This window comes from Dermacentor albipictus, chromosome 2 (assembly GCF_038994185.2).
Source record: "Dermacentor albipictus isolate Rhodes 1998 colony chromosome 2, USDA_Dalb.pri_finalv2, whole genome shotgun sequence".
Lineage (NCBI taxonomy): Eukaryota > Metazoa > Arthropoda > Arachnida > Ixodida > Ixodidae > Dermacentor > Dermacentor albipictus.
The window spans coordinates 111,298,874-111,319,499 of record NC_091822.1 but is presented as its reverse complement, the minus strand read 5'-3'; the positions used below and the strand labels follow the sequence as shown (position 1 = coordinate 111,319,499).

General features: G+C 43.3%; 1 protein-coding gene across 2 annotated transcripts in view; it reads left to right on the top strand.

Moving 5' to 3' along the window:
- The window catches only part of LOC139056043 (Fanconi anemia group J protein homolog), a 63,039-nt gene that overhangs the window by 17,033 nt on the left and 25,380 nt on the right, over positions 1 to 20,626 (top strand). The window contains exons 8-15 of one of the 2 annotated variants that reach the window (XM_070533856.1): positions 1,834 to 1,923; positions 5,765 to 5,864; positions 10,977 to 11,099; positions 14,024 to 14,119; positions 14,901 to 15,036; positions 15,858 to 15,904; positions 17,289 to 17,441; positions 18,507 to 18,667. In XM_070533856.1, the coding sequence (XP_070389957.1) occupies positions 1,834 to 1,923; positions 5,765 to 5,864; positions 10,977 to 11,099; positions 14,024 to 14,119; positions 14,901 to 15,036; positions 15,858 to 15,904; positions 17,289 to 17,441; positions 18,507 to 18,667 (906 nt within the window). The remainder of the gene's footprint in view (positions 1 to 1,833; positions 1,924 to 5,764; positions 5,865 to 10,976; positions 11,100 to 14,023; positions 14,120 to 14,900; positions 15,037 to 15,857; positions 15,905 to 17,288; positions 17,442 to 18,506; positions 18,668 to 20,626) is intronic. The other variant, XM_070533857.1, reaches the window with a different exon arrangement.

Here is a 20,626-nt window from a genome sequence, read left to right as displayed (position 1 = left end):
GCAGAACTAGATTCCCCACCTGCGGCAAGCTGTTTTTTCTTCCACTTTCATTTCGATTAATTTATCGTTTCTTTATTTCATTTATTAAGCACAAGTAATTTCCCCTATGTTGCCCTTGGTGTCAGTGTTTCTTGGCTTCTTATGATATGACTAACAAAAATCGGGCCCATCCGTTAACCCCCCTTTCTTGTCGTTAATGGCTGTTTATGGCATATACCCGTTTCTAGCACGCGCCTTTCTTCTTCAAAAAAAAAAAGAAAATTGGGCCGAAAATTGCCTGCGTTGTGAAATCGTACAAGAAACCAAAAACGCCTCCGCAACTTATGTATGCTTTACCGCATAACACGGGAAGTTATGCGGCGAAGCTAACTTTAAGAAACTATGTGGCGAAGCTAATTTTCAAAAAACTAGCCGCCATTGTGCAACAATATTTCTTGCTAAAAAATCCGGTGCCTGTCAGATTTTCACTTTGTTTAGGAGCTTTAATATCATTTCTACGTTATTGTTCTACTTGGGAGTCATAGAAAGTGGGCACACGTTTGACTCAGGGGCTTGTTAGAATTGGGCAACTACTGCAAAATCAGCTGTGTGTTTTGGCATTTTCTTTGCAATTTGTTTAATTTGACCTGCCGGATAATTCGATCACTTTCGGAGGTCTCATCAAGGGCAACTTAACAGAAGTCGAATGCATTGCTTTTCGTTGTTGAGTTTCAGATTTGTGAACTGGGTTCCTTTCTTTCTTTCATAACTTTCTGATTATCGGAAATTTTTATTATAAGAAGACCTATGGTCCAAATAAAAAGTATACGTCCAGTAATTGCTAGTTTTTCGCTCTTATATGCTGCAAATTTCATCTAGATTAGTTCATTGAATGCTAAAACAAACAAAACATCCTCTTCACTCCTGTGTATTTTCATAGAATATCCAGAGATTAAGCATCATATTGACAGAGTTCTCTTTTTCCAGATTAAGTCTCACATGTAATATATACCACTGTTGCATAGACGAAATGTTAAAGGTGTACTGACACATAGACTATAGAAAATCTGTCACAAGCTTCTCATACATAGAAGGGTGGCAGTTAGCAAATGTGAGTGCGGCGAAATACTTCATTTATTTCAATTTCACACTAAAGTTGGTCTCAAAATGGTATGCCGAGCATCGTCAACGTTATCGTGACTGCACGACACAGAGCAAAGTTTTCTGAAGCTGTGTAGCAATAAGGCTCCGTATGATGTCATTACTCATTATTAACATTCCGCAACCGTGGCCCAGTTGTAGAGCACCTGCCTCGGCTGCAGGATGTTGCGGGTTCGATTCCCACCACCACCATGCGCCCACTGGTTCAAATGCACACAAGTGTACCCCAGCCTGGCATTTGGCTTTTCTCAGGGTTGATACGCTTGGGAAAGAAGCCTGCTCCCTGAATTTCTCTCGAGACCCTCGTGAGCACAAAAACTGATTTGTGCGTATCTTGTGGCTCTCAGTTCGTGTGTAGCACCCGCAGCGTTTGCAGGGATAGAGTGAGCCTGAATGTCATGACATCATGATGCATCCCCCTCATTTTTACTGAAACTGTTAGTAAAGATATTCTTAGAAACTATTCATTTGTATTCACAGAAACAAGTAAAAGTTCTACGGTTAACTTTTTTAGGGTGTCCTGAGGCTTATCAGCATTTTTTTCTACAGATTAAAGGGCTTGAACCTCCATTTAACACATGCAAGCATAAGAAAAAAAGCTTGTTCAGAGATGTCATGTCAATACTATTTAAGCATAATTTATTCTCCTGATGACGTTTGCTGTATATTCGTGTTTTTTTTTTTTATTTCAAGGGTACCCACCATCTACTATGGCACGAGAACCCACAAGCAAATAGCGCAGGTAGTGAAGGAGCTGAAGAAAACTGACTATGGCAATGTCAGGTGAGACGTCAGTGCTCATTCTCAATGCCACAAATCAAAAGTTCACAGAAGCACTCCAGACAGCAATTTTTTAAATTGTTGTAGGAGTAGAAGATACATTGAAATCTCAGTTGTGTGTTCCTGTTTAGAATCATACTAAACTTGCCATTACTCAACATTGAACACAATGTGGTTTACACTGGGAAGCAATTGCTCACTCAGCAGTAATATCGTAATTGTGTGTATTAACGAATGATACGGGCAGTAAATACTCATGGGATATTTATCTACAGGGTGATTTCAGTTTCACATGGTCTCTCATCTAGTCCGGCGAAGAGCCACATGATTTCTCAGAATCATGCAGGATGTAAAGTTTGGGTAGCATGTCTTTGTCGCAGAGGAAAGCATGTCACGGGGTGTCTGTTCCTAAAGGATCATCAAAGAGCAAGCAAACATTAGGTTTTCATAGTGATCGATTATGATCCGCAAAATGTCTCGGCATTAGTTTGAACCAAGGGACGACTTTGTCACTGAGAAATGAACATTTTAATACAAGAGATCGCCTAAGAAAAGAAGTGTTGATTTATCATCCACATGTTGAAGCAATGTACGAATGATGCTGTGCAATGACAATCCAATACAGCAAGCTTTTAAAGAATGGATTGACTCTATGTTGAGGCAGGGCTGGTATAGCCACCAAGGCCATCCTGTCCTGTTGTTGTTGACCTTCAGGCTAATCTTGGCCATCTCAGATGCTTTAACATCACATGAAGTCTTATTGTATGTGCGTTTTTTAATTCTGACTTTATTCTAACATGGGTATGGTGTTCTGGAATGGTGAAGTGTGTCATCTGCACTGTAAAACAATGGGAGAATTGTGTTCATGTCTGCGACAGTGCCACAAAAAAAACGCTGCGACCAACTAGCGTTCTTAGTGTGCAAAATTTCTTTTTGTAGCACAAAACGTTCTTAATTTATAAGCTCAAATGCTGCCAAAACACAATTGAAGTGAAAAAAAAATTACACTCACACACAGACACACACACACGCAGAGTTAAACCTCACTATAAAGAACTTCAGTACAGTATAACCTCATTCATACATCTTGTAAAATATGCAAGAAATAACGTACTAATCGAAAAAGCGTACGATCGGAAATCACTAAAAAATTCACTCAACTGTAGATTACATCTACTTTATATGCAAATCGTTGTGTGAATCATTGCAACACGAGGCGCCGATGTGCGCCAGTCTGGTGGGGCTCCAGTGGCCCCGTGATGCGCATTGTCATTTTTACCAACGTTATTGTTTTCCGATTGCGCAGTGTTTTAAGATTCATCGGAATATAAATAACATCGAGCTGGTGGGCAACACCGGAATACAGTGCCACCAGGGTGATACATGATGCTGCCTTTGCACCGCCCACAGTAGGGAATGGTGGTGCTCTTGAGTTATCGCCTTTTAAAAGCATGTAGTATGCTTGCAATGGCACTGTGGCCCAAGCGCTGTGAAACAGATAAGGGAAGATGCTTATCGCAATAGGATTGGCAGCAACAGCTGTGAATGTGTTGTGTGACGACCCGGGAGGAGATTTGCTGGTGCCAGAGTAAAAAACTTTGTGCGCACCACCATTTTCACCTGAGACAGGTGGGCGATTATTGTGGGGAAGCTGCCGCGGTGGGCAGCTATTGCTCTCGATCATGTGCGCGCCTTTTCTTGTGTACACGGGATCTAGCAGCCGGAAAACGTATCATACGTTTGTAGTTTGGTGATCTAATGAACATTGGTGCCGAAAGATTGTGTTTTCCGGGCACGTATGAACTGGTAAAAATTAAGTATAACTGTACTGGGTGATTTTTTGTGTACTGGGTCATATTTTGTGTTCTTGATCATGGACATTGACGCCAGGAAATCATGCTTAACAGGATCATATCAACAAGGTTCTACTGTATAACAAAATTTTAAATATAATGAAGTATTTTAACTTCTTGTCCATGGAGCACCATGTATATAAAACTTCTATATAACGAAGTGTGTTTATACATTGCTTCAATATAACGAAAATTCACTGCCACTGCGAAGAAATGCCAAGACAGTAAAGTGAAACCTCTGTGAACACAGATAGTCAAATGGTTGAATTACAAGTAGCATCGTCTAGGCATACAGAAGTGCACATTCCAAGTAGTTCAGCACAGAATGGCCAGAGTACCTTCCAACTGATTATCATGGCCTTCATGGTTGCATCAAATCAGTTCATACTGCTTTAAAAGACCTGCGAGGGGTGCATGCTATACTCTGTTGATTGCCATCTTGACCGTTTGGGAAATGTTGGTTACTCTGAACAGAGGTCGGCAAGCTCAGTTTGAAGTCAACTATGGTTAGTGGCCTAACTGTCGTTTCGCCTGCTATGTAACTGTGCTAACCATGTTCGGCAATAACTGCAGTTACACTAACCATGGCGTCACGCGGCAAATGGGCTTCTCTCACATGCTTCTTTCTGGACGCACTGCGTCATCTAGGGGCGCTGCCAAGAAGTCCACGTGTGTCTTCTGAGAGGAGAAGCATAGTGCCAGGTGCCTGTGAACTCTGAGAATCATTCCCTCACTTGCCGCACACCCATTGGCACATAGTCAAAGTTGGCGAGATGTTCGTTGGAGAGCGGCACTTACCCAGTGCATTTCTGGCGCAGCCTGCTAAACGCCGGGTGGCTGTCTTTGAGGAACCTTTGTGACTTTGGTTTGATTCCACTCAACATCGGAGAAGTTGAAGGGATCTTTTTCATCATTGTAGAGTAGCGTATTTCCAGGGGCACATAACTAGTTACTCAAGTTGACTTCATAGACGTTCACTGAAGAGTGACAAACACCTACTGGCACATACCCGGTGAGTCAAGTTGCATCAGAGAGGTTCATGGAAGACCACAGACCGAGTGGCGGATACCCAGTGCTCCATGTTGGCGTCGAAGAGTTTCATTAAGAGAGTGGTACCTATCCAGTCCCGCATCTACAGTGACCCAGGTCGACGTGAAATAGGTTCGTAGAGGACCGGCACATATGTACACATTGCTGCCCACTCAGCCACACAAGCTGGTCTGACGGTTCGTTTCAAACCCTGTTGCCTCAGCACGGCACTTCGATGCGCTACCCATTAGACTACCCAGTGACCCAGGTAGGCAGCAAAATGGTTAGATGCATACATACTTACAAACATAGCCCATGTGAAGTACCCTAAGATTGCTAACGCATTAAGATTCCGACAGAACCCATCTCGCAATGAATGTTGTCATTAATGCGATTAGCTTTGAAAGCAGTGTGGCGACGTGCCATGTTCCCAATGCCGTAACACGTCATGCATGAGACCTGTATGCTGTCAGGCTCCTCTCTTGCACTTCCCTCTGGACTCTCGGCACCATCTAGCTCTGCGACTGTGAAGTATGCACATGGCGTGTGTGTGAATATATATTTAGACAAGCTTGTTTAAACATGTACGGTGTGGCTTCAATTCTGCCCAGCACAGGAGAAATATTAAAGGATCTTTTTTTGTCATTAATGATTGGCAGATACTCAGTGGTACATACCCAGTGACCCAAGTTAGGCCAATGGTTTCGAACCCACTTCCGTCAGCACAGCAGCCCAACGTGCTATCTGGTGGACCATGGATTGCACAGTTACCGGTGTTGGCGGTAAAATGGAGACAAAGTTAGCCCACGTAAAGTGTGTTAGGTATACTAAGGAATGCTAATCGCATAACAAACAAATTCTCAACTTCATTTTGTCAAGCTTGCTTAGTGCGTGCATTGTAGCGCACCAGTGCACTTTGTGTAATGTAATGCTTACCCTAGCCGTCTTTGTCCGTTGTCCAGGATGTGTATCCTGTCCAGTCGTGAGAGGACCTGCATCCACCCAAGAGTGTCAAAATTACCAAACAAGAACGAGTTGTGCAAAGAGCTGCTTGACGACATGGTCAGTTATGAATTGACTTGCTTCTCCCTTACGCTCTTTGAGTGAAATGTTTTGAATCTAGCAGCCTTTACAGGAACAAATGAGCATGCGTGTTCAATAAAGTCATACCTATAGAAAATGAGAAACGTTTACAAATTAGTACATAGTTTGAGCAGCACATCAAATGTCACTGCAAACAGTCTGCTACACTTGCATTTGGTTATCAAATGCAGTATTTTCATTTGTATAACCCACACCAAAAATTTTTAAATTTGAGTAAGAAGTTAAAATGTGAGTCATTGGTTCACCAGATGAATTACATTTCTACATGTGAGTTTATAAAGCTACAGTTAATTTTTCTTATACTTTCTTCAGCAGCTTCACTGCCTATTGGCTTCATTTGGTCGTTGCTAACAATAAATCAGGGCTCTTGGCTCCCTCTGATTCTCCTCATTCAGGTAGTTTATCTTGGCAAGCTGCCAGGGAAGCCATCATGCCTGCAGACACCCAACATTGCGCTGTCCCTTCCCATGCGACGGCGCAAGAGCTTCACAGATTGAATACTGAGGCAATAAATGGAAACTGCTGCGGGCACAGGTGGTCAAATAGTTGAATTACATGTTTGCAAACATACTCCTGAAATCACGTGCAGCATGACAGAGAGCGGCTGCCGAAGTGGAGTAGTGTCTGATAAACATGAGTAGCAGTACTAGTATTGTACACAATCATCTCAACACAAAACTTTCTTGCCTTGATGTTCAGTATAAGGTCCAAGTGCGATAAGGCCCTATGGCACCTGTGCTGTGAGTGTGAGAGATAGCGGGTCTGTTCGATTCGCCTGCACCACTGTGAACCAGTTCACGGCGGTTCACGAGAGGTTCAGAAACTGTGCAGCTCGATTCCGGAGGTGCAGGCCCAGCGAAACAGTTGAAACGAATGCAAAGGTGCAGAGGCGGTGTAGGCGTTATGCTATGTCAGACTAATGTGCACGGAGTGCGTAAGTTTGACAGGTCCTGAACTGCAGGTGTGATCGGTTTCTGGGGCTTAAATACACACCACGGTTGCGTAAACACATCAGACGTGCGTAAGCGTGGTTTTAACGGTGCTCGCGCCCGTGTGCTGCGTCGTCTGCTGAGCCGCTGCTTCGCACCTCTATGCCTGCACCAAGTCGGCACCGACAGTGGAGCGGGTGCAGCAAAATCATGAACCAGCTCTGCACCTTTCCTGCACCTTTTGAAACGAACGTCGTGGTTCTGCGGGCGCCATTGCTGCACCGCTGAAACGAATGGCAGGGTGCAGCACCTCGTGAACTGGTTCAAGTGGTGCAGGCGAATCGAACGTGCCCAGCGTGCGAGTGTGAGCTGAGAAGGCTGGTGGCTTGAGGCGTGCTGCCTTCCCAGGCATGAAAAAACGATGAGTGGGAGCATATGCTGCCTGTGCACTCTATTCGTGGAGTTAATGTGCTGTCTGAATATGTGTTTAGTGCTGGAGGACACATAATCTTGCATTTCAGAGAAGCGTTTGCTGTGCCACAATGCTGTTAATGTAGTTTGTAAGGGAATGTTTACTGCAACTTATGTGGCCGATAAAACTATGAGCCTTTGTTAGTTGCCCAACACAGTGGTATTGTTATCAATGCTTCTCCTTTTGGACGAAAGTACACCTTTTTTTACTCGTAGAACCAATGCCATAAAAACAACACGTAACGGCTAGCGAAATTTCAAATGCCATGCTCAATCTTGCTCAATTTCTCATACATGACACATGCACGCAATGCCACAAATTTACAGCAAACTTGGCAGGCGTGAACAATGGGTTGTCACCTGTTGCCTCAATCTCGTGCACTTTTAAAGCAAAGCTTTTCTTTGTGGCGCCCGACAGGTTTGATGCTGCGTCGGTTGGAGTGTGTGGAGAGTGGACCTCTGATAGCATCGCCCCCTGCGGGTGCCTGTCAGGTGTGGCAGCGGAGTAGACGCGAAGGCCTCATAGGCTTTGCTTCTTGCTGTCGATGCGAATATATTTTCGAACGGCATAAAACTGTACCTTTGGTCGCCGACTCTCCAATTCAACTAAAGAATTGTTTTTTGACATTGAAATTCTTTTTTTTTAGATTGCCAGATAATGCGGAAATTTTTATGGCCCCTTGCGTGTAAGAAAAACAGGTTGGCTACTGTAATTATTTGCATAAGAGGTCAAATTTCAATATAAAGAAATGTTGGTACAATTAAGTAAAGTGCCGCTTTTACTGACTTAGTTCTATCAATGTTTAACTGTATCGTATTTACTTTATTCCAGCCTGCCCTCGATGCTAACGCACACAAAATTTTACACGGCCAGAAATGGACGATGTAATGCTCTCAATTGTAATGCACACACTTATTTTCCTGCTTCAAGAATCTCCTACAGCTGCAACAACGTATGGAATGGATTGGATTGTGTGACAGCAATATTTAGCAGCCATGATGGAGTTCCAGTGCTTGCAATACGGAACTGCGAAGCTATTGAGATAACTTATCAGTACTCTAAGACCGTTGGAACTGAGATTTTGACAGGAGCTTTAGGTGGCGTTCGATGTCAAATTTTTGGCACTAGCAGAAGCTTCCAGCACCCACATTATGGCAGAGCATGCCCTTAGGGTTTGGGGGGGTGGGACTTGGGCACCATGTATTGCAGTTTTGATTTCGTACTCCATTCTAACGTGTATTTCATATTTGAGTGACCTTTTCCTCGGGAAAGTGTGTGTTAAAATTGAGTAAATATAGCACCTGCTTGTTCAATTTGAGTGATAGTCAAGTGATAGTGATAGTCAAGAGTCTGTGCTGCTGGGCAGACTTCAAATAGAAAACTTAAAAATAAATAAAAACGAGGAGCACACATTTTTCTTTTCTTTTTTTTCGCGAATGGCATTCTGACAATCTGGAAACATCACCAATAATAAATTTGAAAGTGATAGGTTTTCTTTACAGGTCCTCCACAAATGTTCTTAAGAATAACTGATCACAGTTTTTAAAGAGGCACTACGACAACTTTTCTTGAAACCTGAGATGCATTAACGACCTCCACTTTTTGAGTTTTTAGCAGATTTGGAAGGGCATGCATGCATGTGCCCATTGACTGGATTTTTGGGTTGTCGTAGTTCATGTAACATCATCGCTAATGTTGCTTAAGGTTGTTAAGGTTGAGAAAGAGCAGGTGTTTGGAAAGCTGCAGGAGAGAGCAAGCAATCTGTTATACAAAATTGTAGGTTGCCTGGAATATTTTGGCTTGGAACAATATTTGGCCCGCAAGCTCACGGCAGCATTGTCTGCAGACCAGGAACGTTCTCTCACAGTGTTCGAAAAGTGTTTCAGCGCACCTTTTTGAATAAAAGTTGGAGGAGGTTGAGCTTGGATGTCTCGGTAGTCTACCACCGACTGAATTGCATGTGCTCATTCGCGTGCAAGGGCCAAGAAGCTTGCTCGTGCACAAGCTTGCCTTCGAAGAAACTGGCGAGTGGGTGCGTAAGATGGAGTGTGGGTGCGCTAGGCTTAACGCGCCGCTGTTGCCAAAGCTTTGCCGCTGCAAGATAACGCCTCGGAGGCACAAGGACTGATGAAAATTATTCCACTTACTATAACGTGTTGCATGCATTTTATGATGGTTCGGATTAGACTTGTGCTACAAAGGTTAATCGTATTGGTGAAGCATGTTAAGGAAAAAAAAGTACCATAGTCATAGTTGATGCCTGAAGCCATCTTATGTAATAATTCTTTCCATTTTTCTTTTTTTCATTTCTTTTGCTCTTCATCCTGGATAGTGCGGGAGCATGCCTTTGGGCAGAAGATGAATAGAAGTAAAGAAGAATCCTTACATAATATGGCTCCTAGTTGATTGCTGCTGGAGGCAGGGCATAGTCTTGTGCTGTATATTCACTTCTTTCCTTGCTTTTGACTGTATAAACTTATGTAAGGGAAATCGCTTAAATGGCTGGCAATTGTCAAGTGTATGTGGGCAAAATATTTGTCCTGGTGAGCGTGCCCCATGGTTTTCATAAATAAAATGTTCTTTTTTTTTTAGCTCAGGCATAGGGAGTCAAGTTTACATTTGTGGACTTTATGCCCAACTTGCACGAAAATTCAAAATTTATTATTCGGTATGCTTCAGTCTGATAGGTACAGAATGCAAGGTGCATCCTGAAGCTGAATTTTAACAGACGGGAATATTGGGGCCCGAAGGGAATAAATTAAGCATACTGATACATTATGCATGATACATCATTACTCTGGGTTAATCTTGACCACCTGAGATTCTTTAATGTGCGTCCAGTACATGGTACAAGGCCTTCTTGCGTTTCGCCCCCATCAAGATACGGCCGCTACAGCCGGGATTTTATCCCTTGCCCTCGAGTTTAAAAACGCGACACCAAAGCCACTATGCCACTGCAGTGGGCCATCGAATTCTCGGTACTAGTAACATGCAGCGCGACCCACAGTATTCAAATCAACATAAGTTTTGTGTACCATGAACTTCACATCACAACAGTGTTCGATGTGACACATTAGTGGATGCGTAATGGCCTAGAATTGCGTGCTATACCTTTGTGCAAAACAGCTGTAACCAGCCCTAATACTAATTTGGTGTTGCCTTTAAGAGCGGACTGTGCTATACACAAATACGTTCTAGTACCAGAAAAATTTTGCTTGTCGATCTTCAACCACACCCCAGAAAGTCTTACGAGTGTGAGAGGACCCTTGTGGGGTACCTGCTTGGGGCATGTTTATTCAGAAAAGTTCTAGAAGCTGGTGACATCAGCAAGATTGTTGCTGAAAAATTCACTGTGATCTAAAAACAGCGTGTTGCCAGTCAGTCTCTGCTGTTACAAGTGTTTTTGTTGCTCGCATGCTGCATCTGAAGGTTAATCATCATTTATAATAAAGTGTGTGTTTATCCCACAAAACGTCTGTGCTCAGATCAAATTAAAGAAAGAAGTGCATGCCATCCTCCCTGCATTGTGTATGTGGGATTTTTACCAATTTTAAAGTTCACAGGTTGGCAGGTATGCGAATGTGAAACATTTCAGTTCTTTTCACTTTTAGCTTTTGGTTATCTTTCGTGGTGTGGCTGTCTGACGCATGTGATGAATGTTTCTTCTAGGGTTGCAGATTCCACAGCAACATGAAGAGGGCGCCCCCCAATCCGGCAATGGAGCCGTACGATTTGGAAGAGCTTGTCAAGATTGGGAGAAAGATCGGGGTTGGTTTGGCCTACCTGTTTGCCGTACGTTATTGGTACTGCAGTTGGCTTTGTGAGCACGCTCAAAACCAGCTGAACAGAAAGCTTTGCAAGTAAACCTGCCTAGTCACTAGACAATGATTTCAGAGCACTTCGGACAAATAGTATTATTATTGCACACGCAGCAGGTGGCCTGCAATGTCTATCAAACAGGCACGTGCCTTTTCCTTCATCATCTTCCTCTGCTATGTATACTCCCTTTTTTTAATGAAGAGCCATCGATAAGCATGATTAATGATGGGCTGAATTTTTTAGACACTTATGTCTAAGCAACATTTCTAGAAGGACTAAAAACAGAAATATGTTCAATGACAAAGCATCTAGGGATGGAAAATAAGAGAATTGCAGAATGGTTGCAGAATAGGTGGAGGATAGGTGTCCAGACTACAGTAGAGCCTTGTTGATACGATCCCATTTCGTGGGATTTCCTTGTGCCAACGTTCGTGATTGAGAACAAAAGATATGGCCCTATGCAGTTTTTGTTACTGGTTAATACGTTCCTGGAAAACACGATCTTTCGGCAGCAACGTTCAGTACATTGGCAAACTGTGATCCCATGGTGCATTTTCCGGCCGCTAGATTCCGTGTTAACAAGAAGAGGTGCGAAGCATGCATGGTTGAGACAAGCAGGCACCCACCATGGCTGCTGCCTCAGTGCTCACCCCCCCCATGTCACATGTCACATGAAAATACCAGCACATACTCGGTCTCCTCTCCTGGTACCAGAACATCTCCTCGTGGTTCACCGCACATCGCATTCACAGATATCGCTGCCAACCTTATTGCGATAGGCATCTTCACCTAACTGTTTCACAGTGCATGCGGCATAGTGCCACTGGAAGCGTACTGCACGCTTTTATTAAGCGATAACTCAACCGCATCGCCATTCCCTACTCCAGGTGGCACTAAGTAAGCATCATGTTTTGCTCTGGTGGCATCATATTTCAGCATTGCCCACCAGCTCGATTTCATTTCAGTTTCCCATCGCCGTCTTAAAACAACAAAGCTTGTCATAGGCTTCTTGGGCCCAACCAGCTCAATGCACGTCGGCGGCTCGTGCCGCAACAATTCTCGCTAAGTGGGCTCATGAAGACTTCCCGCCATAATGCCCCACCCAAAGAAACTGCTGACACAGGCTGAATTCAAGGAGTGCAAACATAAGGGGGCTTGCTGAAGTAGCAAAAACAACTATGCATGTCTCGGGCTGATTGAGCCCCACCAGCTCTGTATGCGTTGGTATCTCGTGCTGCAACGATTTGCGCAACACTTCGAATTGAGTAGATGTCAGCGACAATTGTCTGGCAACATTTTTTATCGACTTTGGGCCATGCATTTTCCCACTTAGTACGTTTTTTCTCACATTCTTTTCCAAAACATATGAACAAGGTTCTGTACAAGTTTGTACAGGTTTGTACAGCCTCCGAAGATCAACTTATTGTGTGACCAAATCTCTAAGGCCATGCTGATACCATATCACGCAGTGACACAGACGTCACTGGGCGTCAACTCAGCGAAAGAGTTTCGAGTACAGCAAGAAGAAAAAAAATAGAGAGGTGGCCTTTGAAGGAGTAGCAAGGGTAGCATTTGATTGCAAACAGCTCTGCTCTTGTGAGGTGTATTTCAAAACTACGTGTTGGAAAGCATCTGTGAAGCGCTGCCCTTTAATATCAGGTGCATTCCGAAACTTTCTTGGAGGGCTCGTTTGTCGTTGTTGGAAAGCATGCGACAATGATTGATGCCAGTGTAACGAGACTGCTGGAAAGAGCATTCCTTTGTTTCGTGGCATGGCATGGTAGCTCATCTCGCAGCACAAGTGATGGTGAAGGTCAGGGCTTATTTCTTACCTGCCACTGTCCCTTGATGGCTATGGCTTGGCGCCAATGACTGCATGGTTTTCAGGCATCATGGCAACACAAACTTGAGCCCACTATGCCGTGGTCATAGATCTTGCAGGCCAGCTTTGACACTTCACGTGTGCAAAATGCTAGCAATCTCTTATGCTGTGATGATGTGTTTCGCCCAAGGATGACAACTAGTGAGGCAAAAGACACGTTTGATTTTCTGCAGCTTTCTTGTCAAAACGTTATAGTCTGGGCTTTTGGCAGCCTCAACAACATCAAGTTGAACTTTTGGATAAGTACACGAATTGAAGTGTCCAGAACAAGGAAAACTTGCTGATAAAATTTCAGTAAATGTTTTCTGAGTTTGCTTTGATGAAAGTTTCTTTCAGCACACTCAATGTGCCTTTTTCTTTAGCAATATTGGATGTGATCATAACAGCTTGGTGAATTCAGTAATGAACTGTATTGTGTGCTTGATTATCACAGTGTCTGACTATAGTAGAATCCCATTGATACATTTCTTAGAGTACCACAGGAAATCAGCACATTGTCTGAGGAACTGTAATGTCCCAAAACACTTGCAGCAACACTACAGATTACACAGAAAGCTACACTCTCATAAGAAATACTTGAAGTTGAACAGGAAGCCAACAAGCTGTCGAAAACAAGGTAAATTGAAAATATTTAAACAAACAATTGAAAACCCTGGAGAGAGAGAGAGAGAGGAAAGGGGAAAGGCAGGGAGGTTAACCAGAGAAAAAAAAATCCGGTTGGCTACCCTACGCTGGGGAGAAGTGGCCGTTTTCAGTTATGACCTGCAACAGTCAACGTAGGCACTGCAGACAGATGGTGCCGCATTTATGGTGCACATTCGCTGGTTTTAGACGTAACAACTGGGAAGGCAAATGTAACAAGTAGAAAGCTAATATACGCATGACCCTATGAGAACAGAACGGGACCAGGATTTCAGAGTGTAAAAGCCAGGAAAATGTAAGCAGGAATATATCGACGTTTCACTGTATACGAATGCACTTGTGAACAGAAGCATGGCTTTCCCCTTTATTTCAGATTTGCCCCTACTACTGGAGTCTAGATCTGATGCCGAGCGCGGACATCATTTTCTGCCCCTATAACTACCTGATCGATCCAGTGATCAGGAAATGTGTAAGAAACAGCTGCTCCTGCACGTACCATTGCTTTTTTTTTCTTCAACCCCCGTTCTGTGCATCGTTCTCTAATGCAAATGCTTCATTGCTGATGTTTACAAGAGTCTGGCCAGGCACTAAGTAGGAATATACGTAGCTACAATAGACAACACCTGTTACTGTAATGGCAACAAATATTTTGAATGTAACAGGAGCACTGTTGTCTTGATCATTTTTTCTGTGGCACTAGTATTAGAATATCTTATACTGGTGTAGTCATGGTACCCTATCAGTTGTAAATATTGAATTGTAGAGTGCTATGGGGACCTAGGACAAAATTTAAATGAATAAAGCTGCCACTTGTGCCCTTCGTCAAAGCGGCAACATCTCGGCAGCCATACATACCGTCTGCTTTGGCTCATTGGCCATGATGTTCTGCTGCCGAGTGTGAGGTCGCAGGTTCGATTCCCAGCCGTGTGGTGCATTGATTTAGGCATACGCTCGAGAACTCCAAGTTGACAGAACATTTTACCGTGCCTGGGCTCCGAATGATGCTTTGCCTCGTGGTACAAAACACTTACACATGCAAACATTTCTGATCAGACCACGTATTGTACTGGGAAGTGCCTGTCAGCCTTGCTGCATCGTTTTTATGGTGCTTGTCATTCTGACGAGTGACTGCCCTGATGAGGGGTCCCAAGTAAATGAGTGTTTAAATCAGTTTCAGTTTTAGAGTACGCTCACTTGTCTCCATTTGCCTCCTATCTTCTAAACATCTCTTTTTTTTTTTTTCCTCCTAGTTGTCCATTGATTTGAATGATGCTGTCGTAGTTCTTGATGAAGCGCACAACATTGAAGATATCAGTAGGGAAGTGATGAGCATTACAGTGACGCAAGACCAGCTTCGGGACATCATCATGGACCTGGAGGAAATGCGTGAGCCGCCTCTTTTAATGCTGTGGCATTCACACACGCTGATCTCCTCTCTAGGCGAGGTGAAATGTTCTGTTCACAACCACCACAAGAAACAAAAACAAGACAACATACCATATGTTTCAATTTGTTGCTCAAATGCACAGATGTGCCTTCCAGCTGTGTTACGTTACTTGAGCTAAAGGCAAGGAAGCTGATAAACAATCTTCCTTGCCTTTGAACAATCTTCACTGTGGGTTGAAGTCAACAGAGAATTTCATTGCACTAGCAATAATATAATAATAATAAAAGACACTAAAGAAAAAAAAAAGCCATTTGAGCTGTATATATATATAACCTTTGTGCAATACTGAAAAAAAAAAAAAACCTACCATGAGAAGAGGCGTGGTAAGTAAGAAAAGACACAAAATCTAATACAGGCAGCACCAGTGCCTTGACGTTCCTGCACCAACACGCCGTGATGTTACAGATTTGTATGGCATCTGCCCGGGCTTAGTTAATTTTTTATCGCCAAAGGTAGAATACATTGTATTCTAAAAGATCTGAAAACGGCCCTTAACACATTTAAATAAGTTTTACCGAATAACAACAACCCACATACAAAAAAAAAATATTTCAGAATTTCTCACGTAATCATGCCGTATCGGCGCTGGTGTTGTGGCATGAAATTCTAAATATGAAACTATGACTTTCGTTTTCTTTTGGGCGCTGACAAACATGGACAGCTTTTTTTTCTTTTTTCATCGAAAGAATATTTCTTTCTTTGCTTGCGAGTGAAACTGGGTTAGCTCGCAATTGATCAAATAAAAACGATGTTCTTTCAGAGCGTATCCAGATCATGCCCATGGAACACCATGCCATTGCGAGAGTGGTGAGTCATTCACTTATGGCTGCGTAGATGCTTTCAGGGATCATTCATATACCCGCCATGCTTGCTCAGTGGCTATGGTGTTGAACTGCTGAGCACGAGGTCGTGGGACCGAACCCCAGCCACGGCGGCCGCATTTCGACGGGGGCGAAATGCAAAAACACCCGTGTACTTAGATTTAGGTGCACGTTAAAGAACCCCAGGGGTCGAAAGTTCAGGAGTTTTCCACTACGGTGTGCCTCATAATCAGATCGTGGTTTTGGCATGTAAAACCCCATAATTAAAAAAAAATTAAAGGGATCATTCATATAAGTTCACTTCATCATGACTGACCAAGAGGTCCTAAACGCAGGGACATGTAGCAGCGCTAGTGTTACTGCCTTTGAACGAGTACTTGAATGTTATTGATTGTTTAGAGCTTTTCTTCGTGTCAAGAAAGGGTCCCATACTTGGATGGCAGACAGTAGAGCAGTGCATTTCACTTTTAACACCTGCTTGCCAGTACGGCGTGCTTGCGGAAAGATGCCCCGCAATTAATCAAATCCATCCCACCTAGGTGTGTGTGCAACTCGCCTGCAGACTTTGCTCGACACTCAACGAGCAGATCCCCTCCTGGGTAGCCACATACCGCATTCGCGGCCATTAGCACCAACCTTACAGTGATAAGTAGCGTGCAGTGTAGTAACACGTCTTTATTGGTCTGGATGGCCGATAAGCACTTTCACCTATCTGTTTCACAGCACGTGGGGCGTGGCGCCATTATAAGGGTACTGCATGCTTTTGATGGGCAAAGCGAGTGTCACGTTCCTCTCTGGTGGCATTGTGGCATCATATTTCGGCATTGCTCACCAGGTCGATTTCATTTCGGTCTCCCGTCGCCTCCTTAAGACAACTATATGCATCTTGGTTTGCATCGCATCGCATTGGCCTCTCGTGCTGGAACAATTCTCGCCAAGAGGGCACGTCATAACTGTCCCGCAAAATCTGTTGACTCAGGCCGAATTTGAGGAGCGCGAATGTAACCTTGCCGAATTAACAATAACAACAGTGCGCGTGTCTAGCTGCTCGGTGCCCCACCAGATCGGCTGCAGTGAAAGGGGCAGGTCCACCCTCCGCATGCATATTGCAGAAAACTAGGAGCTGAGCTGCTGAGCATGGGGTCAACGGTTTGATGGCAGTCACACATCAATGTGGGAAAAATGCGAAGCCACTCATGTGGTACTTAAATTTTGGTGCTCATTCATGAACCTCGGATGGTCAAAACTAATTCAGAACCCTTCGTAGTGGCATCTCTTTAATCGGCTGTGCCGGTTTCAGGTCACACAAATTGCGTTCTGTGTCCGCCCTACCTGTTGCTGTTTTTACAATGACCTTGCCCACGTTGCAGATGTCCAAACTCAGTCTGTGGATAACGCAACATTCGGACCACCTGAACGACTACAAGAGCTTTGAACAGTCTGGAAAAGTCTGGGCTGGCACTGAGATCCTTGCTTTTATGACTGACGTTGGCCTGAGTCCAGACAGGTTCAAGGATTTCAAGGTTGGTCCTGGCAAGAGACACACATACCATTTAGGGTAAATCTTCGTGCCATGGACAGGCTTCACAATGTTCTTACATGAACATGGCACTAAAGGTACAAGTTCATCATGCCACTAAGGCAACGTTGAGGGGGCTAGGTAGTAGCCTTTTTAATTAAAACAAGCCGAAGTATGCAACGAGGGTAGCCATGTGAGCTTATCTGTGCATTTTGACTAAAGGTGGTGTAGCACAAGGAAACTCGAGGACAAAAGAAGGCACATTAGACACACAGGTGCTACTGACAACAATGATCTTTATTTCTTCGCAAGCCAAATAAAGCTACTTTCAGGGGATGGCATCACAGATCAGGTGAATCTCACTACAATCAAAAACCAAAAAAGAACCAAACAGAGCAAACAAAAAAACTCAGAAAAGATAAACCGTCGTAAATTCCTTGTCAGTCAAGGTTAAGGAAGCTTTATTGATACATGCGTCAATATAATAGTGAATTTGATAGACCTCAATTATTAAGCAAGTGACTTCACGTTTGTTTCTGCCAGCAATAACTGCATTATTAAAAGAGAGTTTGTACCCACCCCTCTGGCAACGTAGCACAAGAAAACCATCATGTGGTGTTTTATTAACCTTTTATTAGCCTCTCTTAGCCATTCATTTATGCAGCGTCCTGTTTTCCTGAGGTAATATAGGTTACAGGACAACAGGATACGATAGGTGACATATGTTTTGCACTCAATGAAAATTTTTCTGGGCTTTTTTTGACATGCACCCTTCAGATTCCTTGTGGGATCTGTTATTTTACACAAACTGCCTATCTTACTGGTTGCTGAAAAGCAATTTAACATTGCTTTGTGCAGCTATTTTATTTAAGTTGTGAGATACCTGGTGGATGTAGGAAACAACTGCTAATACATGTTTCTTCTCGAAAGGTGTTCGCACCTGTTGCGGTCAGGTCTAAAACATTTTTTTCCCCTGTGTGGCAGTCGCGCGCACCACATTTACCTGACATGTTGTTCAGTGCAGCAGCTCTTTGTTGATTACTGTGAATTCCTTCTTTTTTTTCCTTAGAACCTTGTTACTGTCATCACAGCTGTTGAAAAAGGGCCTGATAAGGATCCGGAGCTCCTTCGCCCCACAGTCAATGCAGCGACATCTGCGACTTTGCAAAATCTTGTCATCATCCTGGACTTTATATACAGAGACAATCTTAAGTATCTTGGTGATTTTAGGTAAGTTTCATATTATAGCATCATGCGCTGCTTGCAGTTATGTAGAGAGAGAGAAATAAAAGAAAAAGACGGTGTTGTTATAAGCTGCACGTCATCGTTTATACAATATTAGAGAAGCATTTAGCATATCTATATATGGTCATACAAGGGTTGCGAATTTTTTCCCTTAAGAGGAAACTTTAGCTCGGGCACAATTCTGACGTGGCCCATTTAAACACACGTAAAATGCAAAAACGCTTTCCTTATATAACCCCTGGACCGATATCAATGAAATCTGTTGCATTTGAGAGAGAAAGTCACATTCTAGTGACTGTTGGAAGTGGAATTTCGATTTAGGGCCTGAATTTTGTTACAAAGATTTTCAGAAATGTGAAAGTTCAAAAAAAATTAAAGCACAAAGTTTACAAATCAATAACTCCGTACCAAGAGCAGATATCACTGCTCTGGAAATGGCATCTCTTAGTTCATTCAAAGCGGACAAATTTTACATGTCAATTTGCATATTACATGAATTTGTTACATTCTGTATGAGGGTTCTGCAAAAGCTGTGTTTACACATTACTAAATTTTTTGAAATTCGTGTGTAACATATCAACTGTGTCCACGTTATATGTTCTGTAGATGTAATTCACAGAATTGTGATATTATTTTTCATTGCTCAATTATGGAGTTGTAAACTTCATAGTTTCGTTTTCCGAAAATTTTCTATTTCTGCCAATTTTTAATTAAATATTGATGACCGAAATAAAAAATTCGAAACCAACAGTCACTAGATTTTAAGTTTTTCTTTTAATTGCAACAAACCTCGCCAAATTTGGTGCAGTGGTTGCCAACAAAATCGAATTCTCATTTTACATGTATTTATATAGGACCACCATAGCTAAAGCTTCCTCTTAAATTTACGTGTTTCAAGCGTGGCCCATAAGCAAGCAAGGGCGTGGGTCTTATACACATTCCATAATGGTCGATGTGGTTTAGTAAGCTTCACCGCAATACAGATACGCATTGTAGTTAATTTGGCTCGCAAAAATAAAATTGGCAAATAAAAGTTTCAAGAGAGCACTTGAGATTATGATAAAATGGGCGGTGCAGGATCTTCTGGGCACCCAAGGGGAAGCGGGAGGATCAAAGCTGGAACCTTGGCGGTCTGTGGGTTGGGCCCACTGAGGTCAGAGTGTGCTGGGTTGTGCTTGGCTATAAGATCGGCTGTCTGCAATAACAGAAAGGGCATTTTTCACACATGCCGCAGGTGGCTGAGAATAGTTGAGTGCAGTGCACTGTCCCACACATAGAGCACAGCTCTTAGGTGCTTGTTCTTGGGTTGAGAGCCGGTGTCCCTCGGTGTAACCACGTAAATGCGTGTTCGTCTTCGTCTTCTACCAAAGCTGCATCTTTTGCCACTCTTCATGCCAGTTTTCTCATACTGCCCCTCGTGCTCGTGCCACTGCTCGCACGTTCATTGTCGCCTTCTCACACGGCTGGCTCTGGGGCTGCTGAACATGTCAATGTCCAATACTGCCCCTTCCTCGGCAAAGCAGATGACGGCATTGGCCCGCTGCCAGTCGGTGCGGTGATTTCGGTGTCAAATTTCTTGCCTCAATATAGTGCGGAATGAAAACACATATCGAGCTGCACTCAAATTTCGCATTGGGGAGTATCGTAATCATCGGACACATTTTCTTTTCCTAGATTTTGTATTCCTTTCTCATTGGCGCAGACATTCAGTCGGCGGACTTACTTGTTGTAGACAATAATGCAGCCCAGGAACATTGTATAGTAAGTGGCTTGTTTCGACATAGAACACATGCAGAAGTTGACGGTGCATCGGCTACTCATTCCAGACATTCACAGAATAAAAAGCTACGGAATTATGCCACTGCGACATTCCATAAAATGGAATAGGAATGGAATTGACAGCCATGCTAAGTAATCCTGGTCATGTCATATGTTGTGAAGGCA